The sequence below is a fragment of the Melopsittacus undulatus genome, chromosome 1, assembly GCF_012275295.1.
Source record: "Melopsittacus undulatus isolate bMelUnd1 chromosome 1, bMelUnd1.mat.Z, whole genome shotgun sequence".
NCBI classification, from domain to species: Eukaryota; Metazoa; Chordata; class Aves; order Psittaciformes; family Psittaculidae; genus Melopsittacus; species Melopsittacus undulatus.
The window spans coordinates 113,985,049-114,007,777 of NC_047527.1; the positions used below are offsets into that span (position 1 = coordinate 113,985,049).

The following is a 22,729-nucleotide window of genomic DNA, read 5'->3' on the forward strand; positions in this document are numbered from 1 at the left end:
TTCATTTTCTATCTTCTCAAAGTTATGCAGTGATGCAGTCAAACAAAAAAAGCCAATGCTATTCTTAAGTCATTATTTCTCAGACTGCATGTATTTATCTGTAGTTACTGCTTGTAAGTTTCAGCAAGTAAAATGTATATGGACAATCATCTCCATGAAAAAAATGTATTAATCCCATACTGTTATTCTCTGAGATGCATCCCACATATGTTCCATGACCTTCCTCATTATTAGAGGTTCCTTACCCAGCTGAGTTCTCAGTTGGTAAAATAAACCGTGGCTATGTTAACTCTATGGTATTGGAACAGCTGGGTACTTCCTTTGGACTGTCCTTGAAAGGATTATTTTCCTTTGCCTTCAGAAGGACACATATACTGGAAAGCTGAACATAGTTTCCTAACACTATTCAGCTAGTGTGCAACAGGTAGCCATTTCTTCCCAGGTCAAATCTCAGTATGTTTTTTATGATCTGATAGGTATTTTGGTGGATCCATATAACTGAACCGGATTCACAGGTGGGAAAGGAAGACAGGGAATATACTTCTCATAGGCCCAGTGGTACAGAAGAGGAGACAGGCAGGTAGAAGTACAGTAGCAATTTTATAGCTCAAAAATTTATCCGGAGTGATGACTCATTCACATCATGGATCAACAATAGGTTTGGGGAAATAGTATTAATTTCCATTCTGCATTTGGGGTGCTTTATTTTCATATTTATAGTTTTGTGTTGTCCTCGGTATGTGAATGGACTATATTCATTGGCACTGCCCATACAAATTTCCTCAGTTTCTTTCAAGAACGCTAATTTTACGTTACTTTTTAACAATAAGCCTTTTAAGCAAAATGTGTCACACTGCCTCAAGAACTAAAAGTGGTCAGTGTTAACCTTACTAATCAAAGCTGTTTTCTTCTAACGACTGAAAGCTAGTGAAAGGTTTAAGCTGTACTGGCTAACATTCAAGCCAAAAAGTATTCGATGGTCTTCCTTTAAACTCTGCTGTAACCGTAATAATTACATTGTTTAATTTCACACCAAAAGCATGGCCTCTTTCATCACTTTAAGTCCTCGTTACCTGCTAGTGAGAAGTGTCCTGCCCCTTCAGCCTCAGCTTCACTAACCACAATGCTGGGCCCTGCTCTCAAACCTTTCTGCCCAGCACTATTTCACCCTCTGTGGGTTCCCAGCCACCTTTCCGGGGTCACAGATGGCTTTTAACCACAGTGCAAGTTTTATCAAGGCGTCCAGACCTCCGCACCACCGGCGTTTGAGGGGCACTGTAGACAGCAGTTGCAGCAGCAGCAGCTATCCGTCGCACCCATCCACCTGCCCTCAGGGGTTCGGAACACCTGCATCCTGTCCCTCAGGGCCACGGCAGCCACACCAGCCCGCATGCAGACGGAGCGAGCCGGCAGCCCGGGGCACCGGCCCTTCCCCACCTCCAGCCGCCGCCTGTGTTTACCCGGTAACGGCTGCCGCCGGGGCCCGTCCCCATAGCAACGCCTCCGGCCGCGGCCCCAGCGGCGACGGCGGGGTTCGGAGCGGCTCACCCGAGGCAAGGTATGGGGGCGAACAGTGAGGGGCGGCCATCCGAGGGGTTCCTTGGGTCCCCGGGGCACCCGCACACGGCCGTCGGGCTCCAGGATCCCTCGCCTCCTCCCGCGGTCTGCAGTGGGTCGGCGTCATGCCGGGTGCCTTGGGCTCTCCTCGGTGTGAAGATTCCCCATGCCCATCGCACTTTGGTGTCTCTCGGCCTGTCCAGGCTTGGCGGGCAGGTCTGACACCCCCCGTTTTCCTGCGTTTAAAGAAGGTGTCTGGGGAGGGTCACTGCTGGGTTGTATGTGTCTGTCCACCTCCACATTTTAATTTTATGAATTGTCTTCTTCAGTTCTCCTTTCCCCATTTCAAGAATTTAAACGAGTTAAAAGAAACCAGCTGCCCAGTGGAGTGGTGGAGTCACCATCCCTGGAGAGAGTTAAAAGAAGTCTAGATGTCGTGCATAGGGACATGGTTTAGTTATGAACTTGGCAGTGCTGGGTTAACAGTTGGACTCAATGATTTTACAGGGCTGTTCCAACCTCAGTAACTATGATTCTATGTTTATTTCAAATGGTAACAGCCACAGCATATTGCATTTGTTGTTTACGAGCTCAGGTTGGTAATTTTCTGACTGTTTCTCTGCAAAGGTATTTGATACTTTGATAGTAGTTGACTGACACCATGGGAGCGGCATTGGCCAGGGCAGCTCAGTGGACTGCTGCTGGTTCTGGAGCTGGCACACTTGAAATCACCCCTTTGAACGAATCTCTTTTAAATCAAATTATAAAGTTTGTGGAAGACTTCAGCACTAGATATCCTCAGGAAGCAGCATTTGTCTTCAAAGAGCCCCTTGAGTGGAAAACACAATTGGATTGTTCAGCATTTGGAAACGGTTATGAGATCATGTAAGTCTGAATTGCAGTGTTTTTGGTACTATGAAGGTGAGTTACCAAGCAAACTGTGCTTTAGTGTATTTGAGAGGCTGAAATGGGTGGGGGTTTAATGATATATATTTAAAATTTGCTGCCTTTCCTCTCCCAAGAATTTGAGACTGTTCTATCTCGGATGTGATACAGACCCATTTAGTTAGTGATGTTTACAGCTCACACTCTCTTTTCCTTCTATAAAAAGCATCTAACAGTGCCTAACCCTGAGATTTGTGTTAGTGTTAGGAGTGGCTCCTGTGTGGTGGGTTGACCCTGACTGGATGCCAAGTGCCCACCAAAGCAGTTCTGTCACTCCCCCTCCTCAGCTGGACAGGGGAGAAAAATATGACAGAAGGCTCATGATCAAGATGAGGACAGGGAGATCACTCACCTGTTACTGTCTTGGGCAAACCAGACTTGACCCACAGAAATTAATTTAATTTATCATCAATCAAAAGTAGGATAATGAGAAAAAATGCAAATCTTAAAACAGCTTCCCTTCAGCCCTTCCCTTTTTCCCAATTTCAACTTCACTCCTGATTTTCTTTGCCTCCGCACCCATCCACCTGCTCTCCGGGGTTCGGAACACCTGCATCCTGTCCCTCAGGGCCACGGCAGCTTTGCTGTCTGTTCATTGTACATTGTCTCTGATGCTCCTTCCTCCTCAAACTCTTCCTCTGCTCCAGCTTGGGGTCTCGCCCACAGGAGACAGTGCTCCATGAACTTCTTCAACATAGGTCCTTCCTATGGTCTGTGGGTCTTCATAGAATCATAGAATAGTTAGGGTTGGAAAGGACCTTAAGATCATCTAGTTCCAACCCCCCTGCCATGGGCAGGGACACCTCACACTAAACCATATAACCCAAGGCTTCGTCCAACCTGGTCTTGAACACTGCCAGGGATGGAGCATTCACAACCTCCCTGGGCAACCCATTCCAGTGCCTCACCACCCTAACAGTAAAGAATTTCTTCCTTATATCCAGTCTAAACCAACTGCTCCATTGTGGGTCCCTTCCAAGTGTACAGCTCTTCAGGAGCAGACTGCTGCAGCATGGGTCTCCTGCGGGGTCACAGGTCTTGCCAGCATGGGATCTTCTCTCCACCGGGTCACTGGTCCTGCCACTGCTCCAGTACAGACTCTCCATGGGGTTCCAGCCTCTTTCAGGCACATCCACCTGCAGATTTGCATTGAAAAAATTGGTTTACCTTAGAAGTTTTCTGAAATACAGTTTAAAAAAATTGTATATGCTTTATCATATGAAGCTTGTCCTCTAAAATTTGCTGTTAAAGGTCGTATTCTGAAGGATATAATTACATTTTTCTAGTGAAGCAACTGTTCAGTCTGAAGCCAGAGCTAAAGATGGCCAGTCATTGCTGCTTCTCAAGAAATCAACTCTCAGAGTTCGTAGTTTCGACCAGCTGTCCTGTGTGCTACAAATCGCAATGGAAAAAAAGTTAAAGGAAGTACAGGCATGCCTTGAAGGTTTCCTTTCTTCTTTTGTTTTTGTAATATTTTCTTTCTTTTAAAAAGTATGTCTTCTTCAGTTCATGTTTATGAAATGTGCAGAAAGGCATGGCTTCATTCTAAGTTTATGGGAAGGTGGCTAAAAGGGTTGATAAAGAGCTTAATGCTTCTTTTATTTTCACAGAAATCACTAACAGAAATCTGGAATAAAGCTAAAACTGTTGAATCTCATCTACAAATTAACACATACTGAGTAATACCCTAGCTATTGCAGCAGGCATTAGGTTTAAATTTCTGAAAAAGAATGTCTTATTGGAGGCTAATAGCAGTTTTTAATATATTTGTAGTTTGATCTTCTTTCGAAATGTTACATCCTTAAAAAACAGCAAAAAAACCCCAACTTACACAGTTAAGACATTTTCACCTGCACAAGGTTCGAAGTGAGCACTTCTAGGTCCTTCTCACAGTGGCTTATAAAATAGAGGATCGAGTACTTCTCGTGTGTCATACTCAAGTCCAGGTGTTCAAGTGCTTCAGATTTTCAAAGTGACAACAAGAAGACCCTTGATATGCTAAACGGGATATCCTCCTCTTGTAGCTAGAAGAAATTAGTAATATTATTTAGGAATTGGAAAATTAGAAAAAGATTGAGAAATTCCGAAATTGGGAATTTGGTAAATGGAAATGACATCTGCAATGCTAAAATATAAATGCTCATACTGGATCAAACATCAGATCGATCTAACAATCTAGGGTCCTGTCACTGACAGTGATCAACCATGAATAATAAGGAAGAATAATATGGTATTATGCAGATGCATTCATAGATACATGGGACTTCATTTGCTGAACACCGCAAAATGATTTTTTAAAACCCACTGATATGCAATTATGTCACTGTTTACCAAAGAGAACAGCTGGCATAGCTGAGGAAGTAATGGGGCCATTGGGAATGCTGCTGGAAAACTTTAAAGATGTTCTTTAACACTAAAACATGTTTAGAAAATTATCAATTTTCAATTACTTAAATCCATTCATTTCCTGGTTTTTTTTTTTGTGATCAGCCAGGCATATTTTGGGGGAAGGTGGCTGTTGATAAAGGAAAGTATATAATATTCACCTCTTGGTTGCATGAGTCTTAATCGTGTGAGAAAGATAAAAAGTGTTTGTTTTGCCTAACAGTTTAAAACATAGTGTCACATTATATGATTCTGGTTCATGTTTTCAGCTAACAGAGATCCTATAGTGCAAATTCTTGGCCCTGAATATGGCACTGTTGAAGGAGAAGATAGGTCCATCTTGCATTTACTTGAGAGAGTGAAAAAAGGTGGTGACCCTGAAACAGAGGTGAAAATGAAAATCTTTCTTCTGCTTCATCAGTTGGATTTGCAACTGCTTAATAATTCTTTGAAACAAATTTCACAGTAAGTGCATTTCAATTGGAAGCTAAGCATGTCAGCCACTGCATTTTTTTGTTTTTGTTGGTATATTAGATTGGTTTCAACACACAGTGTGTGCCTTTGGGTGTGACATAAAGAAAGTGATTGAAATAACTTTCACTGTTCACTAAGTTATTGAAAAAATAGTCTTTCTTTTTTTTTCTCCTGGAGATTTTGCTGTAGGTGTGGCTGTGCAAGTGCGTGCCTGTTTGTTTGTTGCATGGGATTTGCATTTTGGTAACAAATTGAACTAATTTGTACAAACAACAAAGTTAGTTAAATTAAATGTTTTCAAGGAAATGTTTATTTCTTCATGGAAGTATATTAAGTATTACATTGAGCCTGTTTCAAAACTACAAGGACTTCATGTTAGCTATGGAACTAAAATTTTACTAAACTAACAGATAAAATTCAGAAAAGCAATTGACGATGACCCATTTCCAGCTTTTGTTGCTACTATTAAGACTTGGTGTAAAAGAAAAAAAAATCATGTAATATTCTCTTTTATTCTCTGAGTACATCCTTTTCATGAATACATTTTAACCCATTTTCTATTAATTGCAGAGACGTAAGACTAAGTCCAGCTGCTGTAAACAATGAAGTGAGTCTTCTCAAGAATTTCTCTGGGGAAGGAGAAGATACAGTACTGGAATCGCTGGAATATACATCAGGTCCAGATCTGATCATATCTCATGCTTATATATAATCTTATTAAAGTACTTTATGTATGATTCTGTGATAGTTGACTTCTGTGTGAAATTTGCTAAGTTAATTTCAGTAAATTTTAAAGTGTTTAAAGTTTTTATTTCTATTTTAAAGTTATATGTTAAAATAGAAAGTATTTTCAGATATGGAATGCTGTTCTTCAGCCTTTACATGCAGAAATAATCTCCATTTATGAGTATCTTCAGTGGAAATAGAGGAAGTGAACTGAGTTCCTGATCCTGTGCTAAGCACAGTTGGAATTCTGAGTTGAATCGGGCCACAGGTCAAAGAGCTTTGCATGATTAATTCCTAACAGCATGAATTCTTGGGGTAATGTATTGTTTTGGTATATATGTTATATTAATCATCAAGAATAAATATAAAAGCTACTTTAAAACTGGATAAAAACACTAATGCTAATTGGTTACAGATTATGTGTTCTCTAATGGATGCCGAGCTCCTCCCTGGAGACAAGTGCATGGAGAAATTTGTTACTTAGTCATCAACCCACATGACACCGATCCTTTGTGTATCACTTGCAGCACAGCAGGAGTGTTTTTAAATGGAGTAAGTAACAATAAATGATACCGTGGAGTAATGAATATTTTTACATGCTAAAATCAAGAATCAGTCAGTTTAGGGTAGTAGTATTGTGGCTGTAGTATTGAGGAGTAGTATTGAGATCTGCACAACTAGTTTATTTGTACAGAAGAAGATGCAGTGACAAATGCGTGCTTGTTTTCCCACATATTTGGAGGGCTTTTTTTGGTAAATATATATAGGGTGGTATTCTGCACTCTTTGCTAGCAGTGTTTGCTTAGTCTTTGAACAGGTCCTTCACATTACTGTCGTTTAAAGGTACTGTATGACTAGATGCCTTTCTAGTGCCTCATTTTTCTTGATCTGAGGTATAATAATATGATTGTCTGTGGCTACCATAGCTTGCTTTCCTCTTTCTATGAATGTTAAGCTGTTCTTTCTCCTTTCGGTGGAAGCTCTCTGGAAATTATTTAGCTCTTCTACTTTTAATTGCGGTTATCTCTTTCATTACAGATTGGTTTTATTTAGACATGATAGTCCCCTATGTGTGTTAAGTGGTGAACAGAGCTTTTATATTCATTTTGAAGAAGAGATACTGATGTCCGTCAGTCAAATTGATTTCCTAAGAGTTAAAAATCCAGGGAAAATTTGATTTAGCATGTAGGCTAGTCAGTTTACATTATCTCCTGATCCTTTTAGACATCTGCTATATTGCACTGGAAGCTCATATTTACTTGGTTATTTACCATAAGCCATAAATTCTTTCCAGTGAAACTACATGCAGCACAATTAACTGATTGTAATTATTTGCAGAATTCTGTGTAAGATCTTGATTATTTGTTGGGCCCATGCATTTTTACAAAGCATTACTGAAGTTGAATAGACTCTAAGCATGAGAGTTCTATACCTAATGCCTTGTAGTATGACCTCTGTGCTCTTTTAATGCTATTTTATGATGCAGATTAGGTTACCTGGATAAGGCAATGCTATTAATAATTTCAAATATATTATTTTTTTTCTTAAGGGTCAGATAGATAGTGAAGATCGCATTGACTATGAAAGAAAAAGTGATGTATATAAAGATATTGTCACATTTTTAAGGGAGAAATCACCTAAATTTGTAGAAAATATGGCTAAACAGGTATGTGCTTACTGATACTGGGTGTATATTCTACTTTGTACAAGCATACATTGTATAATGGTAAGAATTACATTAAAACCGTTGCTGAACCTTTCTTTATGAAAGATAAGTCTCTGATTGAATGAAGAATTCTAAAAACTGCATTTGTTATTTTTCTTTGGGTATGTTTCAGTTTCTACTAAATATGTTCCTTTCATAAATAGCAAATAATATAGTATTGCACGTATTGTTCTATCACATCTTATCATGAGTTTTGATCCAACATGTGAGGTCAGCTTCTAATTCTGCCTAAAAAGTATTGCTTGTCTTCTAGTGTTACTCTCCATGAGGCACTGGAAATGTTAAAGCAGGAAAATATGATATCCTTTCAGAAAAGGTCAACTTCTTATGACAGTATTTTTCCATGATCAAAACCACTTACATTTTTATCTTCATTCCTTGTAATCCAAATATAAATAATAGCCCAACATTTTTATGAGAGCTGCCTGATTTAAATATCAGAGCTGAGAGTTAATCTTGCAGCTTACGCTCTGTGTTGCTTCATCCAATGTAAGATGCAAGTATTTTAGTTTTATTTAGAGCTCTATGTTAACTAGAATCACACAGTGCCACTTCAACTTTACATGTTTCATCATTCCTGATAATTTTTTTTTTTCCAGATTTCTAGTGTGGTTATAAGATTAATAACATGTTGGCAAAATTCATTGCAGGCTAAAATCGATAAAAAGCTTTGTTGTGGTTATTTATATGCAATTTTAATTATTGCAAAAAAGGAGGTAATTAACATGGAAATTTTCTTATCCTGTACTTTTAGTTTTCTGGGATATAGGGCTGATATATTTTTTGAGAAATAGATACTTGACAGAAGAGAGCATTTCAACTTGTACACATAAATATGGTAGCTTATATTAACAGTAATGGAACTAACTTTGTAAATTGTTCTGTTTGCAATAAATGCCAAAAAATGTTTTATTTATCCATAGGTAAGTAATTTTTTTAATGTTCTATCTACACATTGGTTTATGTTTCATAAATGTGACAAAATATGGATGTTTTTAGATATAATGATTTGTTTAATGTATTTTTGACATGATCTGGCTTCGTTTGATGGTCTTGAAAGGTAAAATGCAGTAACATTTTAATAATGTTTTACAGTTCTAATCGTTAATATAAATTAATGTTAATACTAATAATAGAGATAATATACCATTCTTTACTGGTTTTCTGCTCTTATAAAGGTATTGTAGATATTCCAGAAATGTGTGCAGTTATTTAATAAGAGTAAGTAGAATTTGTTCTATTTTCCTTCAGTTGTCATATAAATCACTTAGGGCTCCCTGACTGTAAATAAGTTTATACTGAAGAGTACAAATTATACCATTTTAATGATTTAGGAATATCATATCATACTACTTTGCTGAAGAGCTGGTTTAGTATATTCTGCATTCTAAAACTAGAATTTAAAGAAGTTAATACTATAGAGATCCAGAACATTTGTATTTGAGGGAAAATTTCTACTCTAGAACTCTGAAAAGCAGAGAAAAGCTGTATTTCCAAGGTTGCCTGCCTGAAATAAATTATGGCTGGGAATAGTTTTGATTTATTTTCTGAGGAGAGCTTCAAAAAGCTCATTGCATACAAATACGTTGCAAAACAAATTAACTTTTGTAGTATCTTCTTTGCCTTGTTTAAGATAACATTTGGAATTGCTGTGTTGGCTTATACTGCTGTAGGAAACGTACTTTCTAGCATGCGCTTAGCTGGTCAAGCTACAGCATCAGTTCCCCTTTGATTTGTCTTATTGATCATATGTTAAATTGTCCTGTCTAGAGTACACTTTCTGAATGAGAGAATTAACATGAATTATTTTATGATGAGATGGTAGGGTCAGCAAGTGTGGAACAGTTGATTCATGTCAGAGGCTAGTCGAAAACTGACTATACTGTGACAGTCTCCTTAAAACTGCCTTGAATCAGATAGAGAAAGGAATGTCTTGACCTATCAGGTAGTGACAGCTGCAATAATAATAAGTAATGGTTGTATGCTGTCTTTCCTGTAAAAATTGAATATGTTCCAGTACAGAATAAGAGTTGACAAGAGTCCTCTGTTCTGGATACTTTTGATCAGCCATGGTACTCAACACATACAGCTGAAGGATCGGTAGATGCCACTCAGCTCCATTCTTGTACCTGATTTGTTCCACAATGTTTTGTCCTGAGAGACAGAAGATGTAAAAAACTGAAATGGAATGTGTTTATATAAATTCTAAGCTATATCAAATTAAGTGACTTGGACCTGAAGTCTAGCAGTTTATCATCGCCTATTTTCACATGTTTGTTAATTTTTCTTTTTTATGTGGGAATTTGTTGTAAATCCTTCATGCAGGGAAATAGTTTTAATATGAATGATCCATTGAAAGCAGAATGACTGACTTTGCAATTCTAGATCTTAAAACTAATTTGGAATTAGTTTCTATGAAAGTGCTTGTGTCACAAAATATTTAGCATATCAGAATTTAAACAACACCTGATACTCAGTATGTTCAGGAAGTTCCAAATTTCTTGAGCTCATTTATTTCAAAAGCTTTGTTTTGCACATAGTAACAGCTACTTTCCAGATTAGTGTTTCGTTATTTTAAAGGCAATCTGATTTTATGCTTGTAGTCTAATTCCACATTTAATGCATAAAAATTATTAAGCACAGCGTCCTGGAATTGTGCTTAGAACTTATTGTTTTAATATGCATTATTCATATTGCAATATGACTGACAAACCATGTCTCCCTCTGGTAGGAATACAGGTTTTTTAAGGAACCAACATATAAGAAGTATTTCCAGCATATGGGAGTAGTTGAGGCTAAGGTCTCTGGCCAGTCCCAGAGCCTTCATGATTCTACAGAAAATAAAGTAGATGAGGAAGTAAAAAGTTCTGCATCAAGGAGATCCATTGAAAAGAAGAAATTAGAACCATCTATGAACTGGAAGAGTACTGGGCTTTCTCTTCTCCACAGATAAGTAGTTATCTTTATAAATAAATTTTCCTATAGATCTCACTGAACTGCTGAGGATTGGACTGCATGGTATAGGTTTACATTTTTTATGTTAAGAGCAATAAAACAAAATTTACTACATGTTAATATCTAAGAAGAAAGTACAGACTACTAAAGAGATTTCACAGTTTTCTTCTGTTATGCAACAACTTTGATGATGTTATGTCATTTCCACAGCAAAGCAGGGAAATATCTTGCAACCATCTGCCATACTGATCCTCCAGGACTCTGATACTATCGTATTTTTGGTGTAAAATGCCATTTAAAATGAGACAGAGTAGACAGTCTAATCTAAACCACACTTTCTGAGAGAAGCAAAAGAGAACCAGGATGGAAAATCACGATGACTCTTACTTGTGCTACAATTTTTAATGATTTAATACTATATGAGCCACTTTTCTAGCTCTGCTTAGCAGCAGCAATCTTTACTATATTGTCAGATTTGTCTTCTGAAATCAGAACTCTGTTCCAATGTCATGTTTCCTGATTATGTGTTAATTGAGGAAGAAGAATATCTGAAGAAAAGTCTATATCCTAAGAAAAAAAAGAAAAAATAATCTTCTCAAGCCTGCCAATTTGATGTGTTGCAAGAAATACTTTAAGAGATTTTGGATGTGACCTACAGTCATCAGTTAAAAAATGTGGTTTTCCAGGGCAAGGGCTTATCTTTTTCCACAGCCATTGTTATAGTCTAGATGTAGTAACATTGGCTGTAATCATGAGTAGTATTCTGTTTTATTGTTGTGACTGTGATAGTAAGGCCAGCCCAGGCTTGAAAGGGCATTCTGTTTTCACAACGCTGGAAATTAGGGACAAAAAAGCATGGGCGATTGTGTCCAGCTAGGCCTAGGAGTCTATGTGAGGAAAGCAAGATATATTGTATTCCACATTATAAAAGGTATGGAACAGCTGAGCATGTGGAATAACTAGGCAGACTAGAACTCTTCTGCCTGGAAACAAGATGACTGGGTGGACAGTAAGACAGATACAGAAAATCATGACTGGAGACAGTGAATAGGGAGCAAGTAGTCACTGTTCATTCTAACACAAGGATAAGTTGCATCAAATGAAAAGAGCCAGTGAGACCAGTTCAGAATGAAGGGAAAGAGTTCTTCGTATGACATGTGGCTAAGCTGTCACATTTTTTGCTACAGGATGGTAGAGGGCATTTGTTTATGTGAGTTCATAAAGCAGTCAGCCACGTTCATGGAACACAAATTCATCCAAAACTGATAGACAATCAGGAGTGCCCTAGGCTGTTACCTAGATAGCTGTTACTGGTCATGGTTGGAGGTGGTATCCTAGGATAAATGGACCTGTGGTCTGTATGAATATATTTATTCTTTGTTCTTGTATCACATACAGGTCAGCATAATATGTTTTTCTAATATTCCACTATTAAATTAGTCAGTTAAGACACAGCACTCTATTTTTAATGGAGTTTATTGTGTAGGTTCATAAGCTCATGTGTACTGACATGTGTCCCACTACAGCTTTTTAGTTCTATGTATATATATATACTATTTTTTTTTTATAAAAAGAAACATATTACTGGCAAAGCTGCAAGAAAAGATGCTGAAAAAGCAAGAAGGAGAAGTAGCACCATGTCTGCGAAAATAAAAAAGAAAGGCTATGGCATTTCTTCTAAATCTGCTAAAATTCAACCAGCTTCCAAACGGTATGGGTTACTTATTCTTCTTTCTTCATTTTTTTTAATTTATTTTCAGTATTTACAGTAATTACCACCATACTTAATATTTGGTAATATCAGTTATATTTTTCTAGTTCTTTTACCAGGCAGTGCTGTCAGACCTGTTTAAAATGTGCTTGTTCATGTTACTTTATAGTTGCTCAAAATGGGTAATGCTGTTTTTTATTTTTAGTAAAATGTCAGCCATGCTTGATGATGTTAGTGAAAGTTCCTCAGGGACTGAGGAAGATGAAGAACAGCCTGTACGTCATCATGAAGGAGGCACAGATTTGCCATCAGAATACTGGGAAATTCAGAAACTTGCAAAATATTTAAAGGTAAGTAAGAAGCATTGATAAATTTTATAAACAGCTACTTTTTGCCTTCTACATCTGAGGCCACCAGACCAGCTCCTCATCATTTCCACCTTCTGTATATTTTAGAACAGCCCTGCTACATAGTATGTTTAAACCCTGGAACTGTGGACTTTCCTGTCATGCACCCGTTTCTCCTGCATATTTTTTAATCTGCTGGTTTTGGCTTACATAGACCCTTAGATTAAACCATCTGTTCACTGTACATTTTAAAACTTAAGATGGTATAATCTCTTTATTAATTATTGGGTTTCTGTTTTGCTTTTTGGGTGAAACTTTCCAAGGTATTTCTTTATGTGGATAATAACTTTCAAGGGTTTTTATTAAAACTGAATATGTGCCTAAAGTCTTTCATCAACTATGATTAATGCATGACTGAAGTAATTCTAACATGGTCTTATGTCTGGATAGATGCTGGTAGTGGACAAGAAAATGTATGATAAACAGGCATTCTCTAAAGAAAAAAAAAGAAGGTTTTTTTACACAGACTTGTTGAAAATCTTTTGGAACCTATAAATATAGATGTTTGGAATTCTGTGTATGTCTGAAACACTTTAAAAAAACCCAACAATCCTCTACTATTCTGGAAAACTCTAAAACTAATTATATTTTTCCCTCAGGAGAAATTCCTTTTCAAGTTTGTACTGGAATTTATGTACTGTAAGTTACTAATAAAAGCACTGGTTTATTTGTTTTTTTGAGTAAAGAATAGAGTGCACACATCCGACTGATAAAATGATGGTGCTGGCATTTGGTACAGCAGAAATACTTATGAGGAATAAGCACAATCTTTGGCTCCTTGTAGAAGAGTAACAGTCTTTTAACAGTTTTCAGTGCATTTATACTGCTTGTTCTCAGTTCATATATGTGGAACCTGTGCTACTGGTTGTAGCCAAAGAGATACAGAAATACTTGGATAATACAAGTCTCTACAATTCTTTATGCTTTATGTTTTCTAGATTGGACCTCTATATTCTTGTCATTTTGTCTATGCTAAAATAGCCCTTTGCAAGTGTGATTTTGTGCAGCATTCAGAATTTAACTTGCCCATCTATCCCCTAATAAGCATGCAATATATACATTTTGCAGGATACAGTAGTTATGTATGTAACTACATATTTGCATGTAGTTACAGTTCAAGGTCTTTTCAAAGCTGTGAGTCTACTAATAGCTTGTTCTGTGTATCTTATGGACCACCTCTTTCTGGGAGCTCAGAGAAATAACCATGATACTTTTTAGTAAACACTCAAGGTCTTCCTGGAGAGGATACTTCAAACCCATTACTGCTGATGAACTCCCAGAAATCTTTTCATTAGGCCATTTCTGAACCACCTTCTTTACCAACAAGGGTCATCTCTCGTGGCTACATAATTCTCAAATTCCATTTCTTCTCTAGATCCTTCATATAGTCATGTTTAGATTTTAATATGGGATGTGATTCAGTACTGAAACATATCTAGACTTGCATCAAACCATTCTGAAAGAAGAGTGAGAATGGCAAATAGGAAGAAGTATTTTTCATGCTCCTCTGCTTTAGAAATTAGTGTATTTTATTCCAGCTGTCAACAAGCAATATTACTTAATGGATTAGAACTAGAAAAAGAAAGGGAAGCATTTTTATCAAATTGTGAGTACCTTCTAAGAAGTGTTTATAATACAAAAATTCCATAATATGAAAAAGTTTTGTTATGAAAATTCAAATGTATACTTGTTTATGTACTCATGCACACCTGTCTTCCTATAGTTCTTTAAATTAGAAATAAATTAAGTACTTGAAGATATACTTAAAATAGTTCTCTGTTGACTCTTAGCTACGTAAAGCAAGAAATCCCTGGTGTCAGATAAAGCTGAAAAGAGATGCCTCAGTGCCATACCACAGACAGTGGTTGAAATGTTTTATTGATGGAGTGCTACTTTAGCTTGCACATGGAATTCATTTTAATTCAAGTATAAATACTACACTTCTGGCCAGACTTAGGAGATTTTTTGGCATTCTTGTTCATGTGGGCAATTGTTCATGACACATGCAATATAAGAGAAAATACATTTATGACTGCAATGTTTAAGTATCTACAAGCATATTTATATAGAAGCACAAATTTCAAGCGGTTTTGTGTCTCCAATGGTTGTACACATTGTTCACACACCTTAAAAAATTAATAAAATACCTTAAAGAATAGATGCTTGAAATACAGAAAATCTAATAATTTGTAGATGCAACAATTTTTTGAAAGTCTACTAAAGTAAATGTGCATTACAGTTCAGCAAAACTCTATAAAAGACCAATTTGCAAACATAAAACTTCCATAAAAGCTGAAAGATACCTAATATTTATACCAATGCTTGATTGTCTCTCAAGCTTAAAGAGACAGTTGCTTCCTGTATAAAGCAAACTTGATAGATCCTGTGAATTGTGCCTGTAGGCTATGTATTTGTATACCTCTTCATGGAGAGAAAATTCCAGTGCAGGGGAAATTCCCTTCTGACTTTTTGCCCTTCTACATTCCCTCTCCTTTCCGGGAAAGATCAGCCATGTTGGAATTGCTCCACTGGGAAACAGCTGCTTTTGTGGTCTGGCTCCTTCTCCTACCTTCAGACTTCTCAGGGCTCTGAAACAGAAGACAAGAGCATGTGTGCTCTTGTGTGCAGAAGACAAGAGCATGTGTAACTTACTATACATGCAGTTACCCTAACCCTAACCCTAACCCATTAACTTAAGAATGGACAGTGAAGATTGATCAGTGATGTTAGTGATAGTGTTGTGTTAAGCATCTTTTGGGCCTAGAGTAGATAAAACTGGAACAAAATGTTCACTTGATGTTTGTAATGGTGAGGTTTACTCAGGAGAGCCTGCTTCAGGTTTCTAATTTATTAAAGTAGTGCTTCTGAAGTATTAGGTTTTTAGAGGGAGGATTACATTTTAGATGAAGACAGGGTGAAGAGGTCACATTCTACAGTGATCTGTTTTAAAGGAAATGGGGAACATCAGGTAGAAATGCTGGATCTTCTTTGTGGAGAGCTGAGGCTGTGTGCTGAAAAAAAAAAAAAGCTTTCCTGCCCAGAGGTGGGCACAATGATTTGTGCTGCTGCTGTTGAGATCTGATTGTTGCCAATTTTGAGATAAAAGTTGAGACATTGAAAGGTGAATTGGGGCTGGTGACTGCTCCAGGAATAACTCCAATCTCCAGAATAAATCTTTAATCCTTTAAACCCTTGTGCTGCTTGGTTTTAGTTTCCTGTAAGAGCATGATTTATGTGTACACGTATGCGAGGGTGAGCTCTGGATAGAGTTCTGCAGGACTATGTTAGTCACAGAATTCTTCTTTCAGTTTCTTACTTGGAAAGTCATTCTACTTTTGGCTATATTTTAGGGGTACAGTAGAGTAGTGAAACCTCACATATTAAGTAAAGTATCTACTAATTTCCTATCTGTTTTGAATTACTCCGGTTCAACCAACCTCATTCCCAGAACAGCATTGTATTCCTTTTCTACTTTGGAATCATAGGTGGACAAATATTCTGTCTCTCCCCAGCTGTTTGCATCTTGTACCAGCTCCAGGAGGTGGGGAAAGGAGCACAGGAGTTAGGGAGAATGTGCCTTGAGTACCAGCTCCTAGGTGCCTATGTGCCCTGGCAATGCATAGCAGGGGATCAGTGGGTGTTTGTGCCACGACTCGGTGAAATCTCATTCACTGGACAAGGAAAAGGTTGAGAGAACTGCAGGATACACTGGGTGTATTCAGGTCTGCTCCACAGCTGCATTTTGGCAGGATCTTTGGAAGGCTGCTGCATACAACTAACATTTCTGTAGCTGGCAGGAGGCCCCTCTGTATTGGGCTTACATTACACAAAGATGGCAAGCAGACCATGGAGGCAGAAATATACAGAATTTTCTGTACAAAGATCCTTCCGGTCTTTGCCTCTTCCCTTTTCTTTCTCTCCAACTTCCTCTAAAAGTCCTCACTTATTTCTAGGCAACTAGATCAAGGAAACAAAAGTTTTATGAGATCAAAGGTATGGGTCTAGTTCTTACAGTGCATGTGTTGCACTGAGTATTGGCTGTGCGAGAACTACTACCCATCACTTCTGCTTCTCCTTCACACTGTTCAGTGTGAACAGAGCTAAGCCAGGAGGACATAGTGTAGTTGTTCCACTGCAGACAGAATTTATTTCCTCTTCTCGGGAAGCTCAAATTTTTCAGTTAGGAAAATGCAGCTTTATACTGGCTTGCAGCAAGGAATAGTGAATCCTCAGCTGAGCTCTTTGTACATGGAGAGCACTAGCATTCTTGGAACAGCCTAGAAATGCAGAAAATCAAGTAGACAGTGAAATAATTCAGGGACTCTCTGCCAGGAGCTAAGATGCAGGATCTCAAATGAAATTTTCATGTATTGTTGATAAATAGTATAAGATAGTTTTATTCTCCAGGAAAAGATGGGGAGACACCTGGGAACAGGAATCTAAGAGCTAGGGGTAAACCAGGGTGCAGGAAATCCATGTATGTGTGAAGGTTAGGAATATGGACAAGGAAGGTCCAAATTATTGCAGAAACAGGAAGCCTATTTCAGAACATTTGAGGACCAAATCTTAAATGGCAGTTGCTTGTGTGTGCGGAGTTCCTTTGCATTCTATATGGAAGGTTTACAGTATGACATTTCTCTACTTGGAGGGAAAGTCAGTCAACAGCAACTGCTTGCACATTTCCCTACTATGCATTAATATAAAGTCACTCACACTTTAGCTCTAGGATGAGACTTGTCATATCTGAGGTCTAAGGATTTAGTTATCTGAAAAACAGATATCTTCCTCATAAAATTTTGTGATAGAAAATGTCCAGCCTTTCAAAATAAATATTTTTTGTGCAAATTAAAATTGTGTAGCAGTCTCAGCCCTCCTGTGGTTTAACAGGTGGTGTATACAGCAATTCTTTTATATCAAACAATTATAAATTTATGGCATTTGCAAAGGCATTGATGTGGTTTGTAGATTTTTCTCAATTTTTGCATGAAATAGAGAATACACAATATTTTTTAACTGCATACTGGAAAAGTATAGCTTGATTAAGTTACAATGGTATTGGAAATGTTCCACATTATTAAGATTATGCTAGTACTCTTAAAAATTTAAGTCATCTTCATAAAGTGCGCATACATTAAGAAATTGATTGTGTTTTGGGATTAGCAGAAAAGTAATTCAGTTTTATTCTGAAACACAGAACCTCAAAAGAGACATTAACATATTAGCCTAAGGAATAAAATGAGTCTTCAAGTACTAATTAAAATGAAACTATACAAGAAGTAATTTTAAATTTTGTAAGACAAGAAAAAATAGTATTAGTGTTACAGTGTACTCACTAAAGTACAAATTATTTGTTTTACGCATTGTAATACTGCTCAAAAGTTTAATGGTAGTCACAGAAAAAGCCTAAAATCTCTGATGTTTATGGATATGCCTGAAGAACAAAATACAAAGACAACCTCAAATACAAATTCTGAGGAACTAACTCTCTATTTCTTGGCTCTGCTTCTATTTCCCCAGAAATTTACTGGTGGGTAGAACTTTACAACTATAATTGGATACATAGATGATTAACATACAAGTTATGAATTTGGTCTGATAAGAATTTAGGAATTATTTTGTGTGCAGAATTATGAAAAACCCTGTATGTAATATTAAAATCTGGCTCTAGACACGGAATAGATGGAAATATTAGAATCTAATAGCAGACGTAAAAGTGTCTAATCTGTGTAGAAAATATATTGTACATTATATTATTTTTTCCACAATCTGGATAATAAGAGTTAACTGTTTTTTCTTTATGATATCACATTAGCGAGACTTACATGACATATTATTTTAGCCATCAAACACAAAACAAACATACATAAATGCATATAAAATGTCTCCTTGTCTCCTTGTCTCTAAATTGGAGACATCAATTTGATGGATCACTTGGTGGATAAAGAACGGGCTGGATGGCCACATGCAAAGAGTTGTGGTCAATGGCTCAGTGTCAGGTTGGGAAACAGTAACAAGTGGTGTACCTCAGGGGTCGGTGTTGGGACCGGTCTTGTTCAACATCTTTGTCAGTGACATGGACAGTGGGATTGAGTGTGCCCTCAGCAAGTTTGCCGATGACACCAAGCTGGGTGGTTCAGCTGATACACTGGAGGGAAGGAATGCCATCCAGAGGTACCTTGACACACTTGTGAGGTGGGCTGATGCTAACCTCATGAAGTTTAACCGTGCCAAGTGCAAGGTCCTACACCTGGGTCGAAGCAATCCCAGGCACAGCTACAGGTTGGGCAGAGAAGAGATTCAGAGCAGCCCTGGGGAGAAGGACTTGGGGGTGTTGGTTGATGAGAAACTGAACATGAGCTGGAAGTGTGCACTTGCAACCCAGAAAGCCAACTGTATCCTTGGCTGCATCAAAAGGAGCGTGACCAGCAGGTCAAAGGAGGTGATCCTGCCCCTCTGCTCTGCTCTCCTGAGACCTCACTTGGAGTATTGTGTGCAGTTCTGGTGTCCTTAGCATAAAAAGGACATAGAACTGTTGGAACAAATCCAGAGGAGGGCCATGAGGATGATCAGGTGACTGGAGCACCTCCCATATGAAGACAGGCTGAGGAAGGCTGCATGGAGACCTCATAGCAGCCTTCCAGTATCTGAAGGGGGCCTATAAGTGTGCTGGTGAGGGACTCTTCTTTAGGGACTGTAGTGATAGGACAAGGGGTAACAGGTTCAAACTTACACAGGGGAAGTTTAGATTAGATATAAGGAGGAAGTTCTTTACTGTGAAGGTGGTGAGGTGCTGGAATGGGTTGGCCAAGGAAGTTGTGAATGCTCTATCCCTGGCGGTGTTCAAGGCCAGCTTGGATAAAGCCTTAGTTGGCATGGTTTAGTGGGAGGTGTCCCTGCCCATGGTAGGGGGGTTGGAACTTGATGATCTTAAGGTTCTTTTCAACCCTAACTATTCTACGATTCTATGATTTTTATATATAAAATAATTTTGACACTGTATAATGTTTTTTCAGGACTGACCAACTTTGCGGATAATTTACCTGAACTTATTACTAGAATGTTGAACAATATACCTTTTCACTTATCAAAGTATGTGGTAGGGTAATTTGAAGGAGGTTATTTAACTGAACTGAAAGATCAAGATGAAAAATTAATTCTGCTGTAGTTTGGCTATGTGGCAGACTGTTATTTTTCAGAAAATACCAAACGTATGAGACATAATCATGTACCACCTGTTAGTGTTTCTAGGCACATGTCTGGCTAACCCGTCAGCCTTGGCAAATCTGTCAGCCTCCATATCATTCTCTTCTTCACTATTCATGAACATCTCTTGTTCCCATCTTCCAGTATTAGCCAATTTTTTTTTCTTTTTAAATTTTGGTGAAGAGTGTGGTTACTGAAAAAAAAAGGGGGGGGGGTGGATAAAAATATGGGAAAACTGAATTTTATACTTATGTATTTTTTAACAACCTAGCCAGTGCTGATCATGAAAAGTAAGTCTTTTGATGATAAACTTACTAGGTAGGAAATATTGGCAAATAGTGAAGTATCAAGTTATTATTATAACTGGCAACTCTGAAGCACTTGCATAGCTTTCTCCTCAAAATACTGTACCAACAATCATTCCTCATCACAAGAGACATATAAAATTCGTAACAACCAGTTGAGTTTTGACCATTAGCACCAACTCTGATGAAGTTCTATGTAGTGGAAGTTTAATTCATGTTCTGAGGGTGACCCATTCCTTAGAGTTTCATAGCTGATGACAAGAAAGACCAGACAGAAATAAAGAAAAAACAACCAAAAGTGTAGAACTTAACAAAAACCAGTAAAAAAGATATGGTATATAAAAAAAGAAGGGCTAAGGAAAAGAATGTAAAACAACTGATGTTTAATTTCCCTCTTTCTACAGGATTGTATTCTATTGTAAAAGCAGGTAATTAAATTAATACTAAATTAATGAGCTACTGTTTCACCACTGTAGCTATTGTACCTCTAAAATAACTGTACACTCCCACAGCTGTTTCAATCTGGTTTAAGGTTTTATAATCCTGAAGCAGATAACCAAATTGCTGCCTTTCCTAAAGAATTATAATGTGGTTGTGTCTGAAAGCTATCAAGAGTTTTAAGAAGTGATAACAACATTTTTCATTGGCTTTAAATGTTCCACGTTGGACCTAGGATCAATTAATCGCGACTTACTATACATGCAGTTACTTCAGAAGCATGCCTGTGCTTCAGCCATGTCTTCATCTATATTTATTTTTCCTATGCTCTCACGAAGCTCAGTTTTTAAGTTTGTTTTATTTCTCCAGAGATTATCTGCCTCTTAGCTTTTCATAAACTATCAGTATCAGTTTGTTTTTCTCGCAAAAATCTTTTTTGCCTGGTTTCAAATGGCACTGTCTTTTCTGTCTGCTCAGTGCTTACTAAGCTTCCACAGCATGCTAGCTCTCCAGTAGTCTAGCCACAGGTTCTCCTTAGTTCAACCTCATTAAATTTTCTTCACTGGTTTCCCAAATTAGCTGGATCCGTAAAGATAAAATAGCTGTAATAACATTAAGGTTATCTTTTGGGAGCCAAGTGCTGCACAAAATCAAAATTGCTTAGGCAGGTCCAACACTGTCACAGGAGGTCAGTAGTACGTCTGTGTTATGGGTGGCATATATCATATCTCCATGTTTGCAGTCAGGACTTACAAGTATCAATGTTAAATTTAAAAACAGTAGTGCTGCTTGTGTAGGTTTTTTGGGGTTTTTTTTGTTTGTTTGTTGGTTTTGGTTTTTTTGGGGGGGCTGTTTTTGTTTGTTTGTTTGGGTTTTTGTTGTTAGTTTGTTGTTTTTTATTTAATGCTAGAACCTTTTTCTTATTCAACCCTAATTTCCTGTTAATCTCTGCATGTTCTGTCTAAAAATAGATATGCTTTACTTTCCACAGATGAAGTGGTCAAAGGCAGGGAGAAGGCTGTAACCTTGTTCTAGTGCCAAGACATAAAAGTCAATACCTAGATTGGAATTCTTCTCACCTAGTTCTAAACGTAAACAAAGTAGGTGTTTGTAGCTGAGCTGAGCACTCAAGACTACCTTTATGATCAGTGGAAAAAGTAGGCACTCTAAGTATGTGATTCATCTGATATTTTAAGCATCTATTCAGAGTGAGATGGATCATGTTTTTAAGTTCATTGTTGACTTAATCTCAATTAACAGGAACGTAGGATGGCTATAGGTGACTCCGTCTTAATCATCAGAATGTAGGATGGCTGTGGATTAGTGAATTTAGACAGATGACTCCCATCCCCACACTTTCAAGCATTTCAAATCATCAGTGAGTGTCATGTGAAATAGTCTTTTGAAGGCCTACTCTTATTCCAGCATCTTTATGTATTTGGACACAGGGCTTTGCATGCTTTCTGGCCTTTTTTCCTTGAAGTGCTTTATAAAGATCAGCCTATTTGGTAACACTCTTAAAAACTAATTGGCAGTTAATAGGAGAATTAATTGATGGGCATCTGCTAGATATCTATGATCTAACTCTGCCTGAGCAGCTTTGTGACTGGTTGAGCTTTGTTTACATAGATGATGTGCATGTGATCTGGATTCTACAGTTTTATCTTGCTTCTGGTTCCTCAGCAGGGTTTCAATAAACCAGACCTACTGGCTTTTTCCTTGTCACCATAATCTGCACTGTATCTTGAACTCTTCAGGGAGTGGGCTGCAAAGTATCCTCACATTGTCACATTTTTAGGACAGTTGTATAGACACTGTGTTGGTGAACAAAGAGAGAGGCTATCTGGATTCTGGAGAAAACCAGGACTAAATAAATGTCTCTAAGGAATTTTAACAA

The 22,729-nt window shown here is 37.7% G+C and overlaps 1 protein-coding gene across 1 annotated transcript in view; it reads left to right on the top strand.

The window, feature by feature from the left end:
* Positions 1-2,218: 2,218 nt before the first annotated feature.
* ODAD2 (outer dynein arm docking complex subunit 2) overlaps positions 2,219-22,729 on the top strand; it is an 81,762-nt gene continuing 61,251 nt past the window's right edge. Inside the window, exons 1-9 of the mRNA XM_013130019.2 lie at positions 2,219-2,442; positions 3,789-3,946; positions 5,157-5,352; positions 5,932-6,038; positions 6,503-6,639; positions 7,637-7,753; positions 10,545-10,762; positions 12,354-12,479; positions 12,685-12,829. Coding sequence (XP_012985473.2) covers positions 2,219-2,442; positions 3,789-3,946; positions 5,157-5,352; positions 5,932-6,038; positions 6,503-6,639; positions 7,637-7,753; positions 10,545-10,762; positions 12,354-12,479; positions 12,685-12,829 — 1,428 coding nt within the window. The remainder of the gene's footprint in view (positions 2,443-3,788; positions 3,947-5,156; positions 5,353-5,931; positions 6,039-6,502; positions 6,640-7,636; positions 7,754-10,544; positions 10,763-12,353; positions 12,480-12,684; positions 12,830-22,729) is intronic.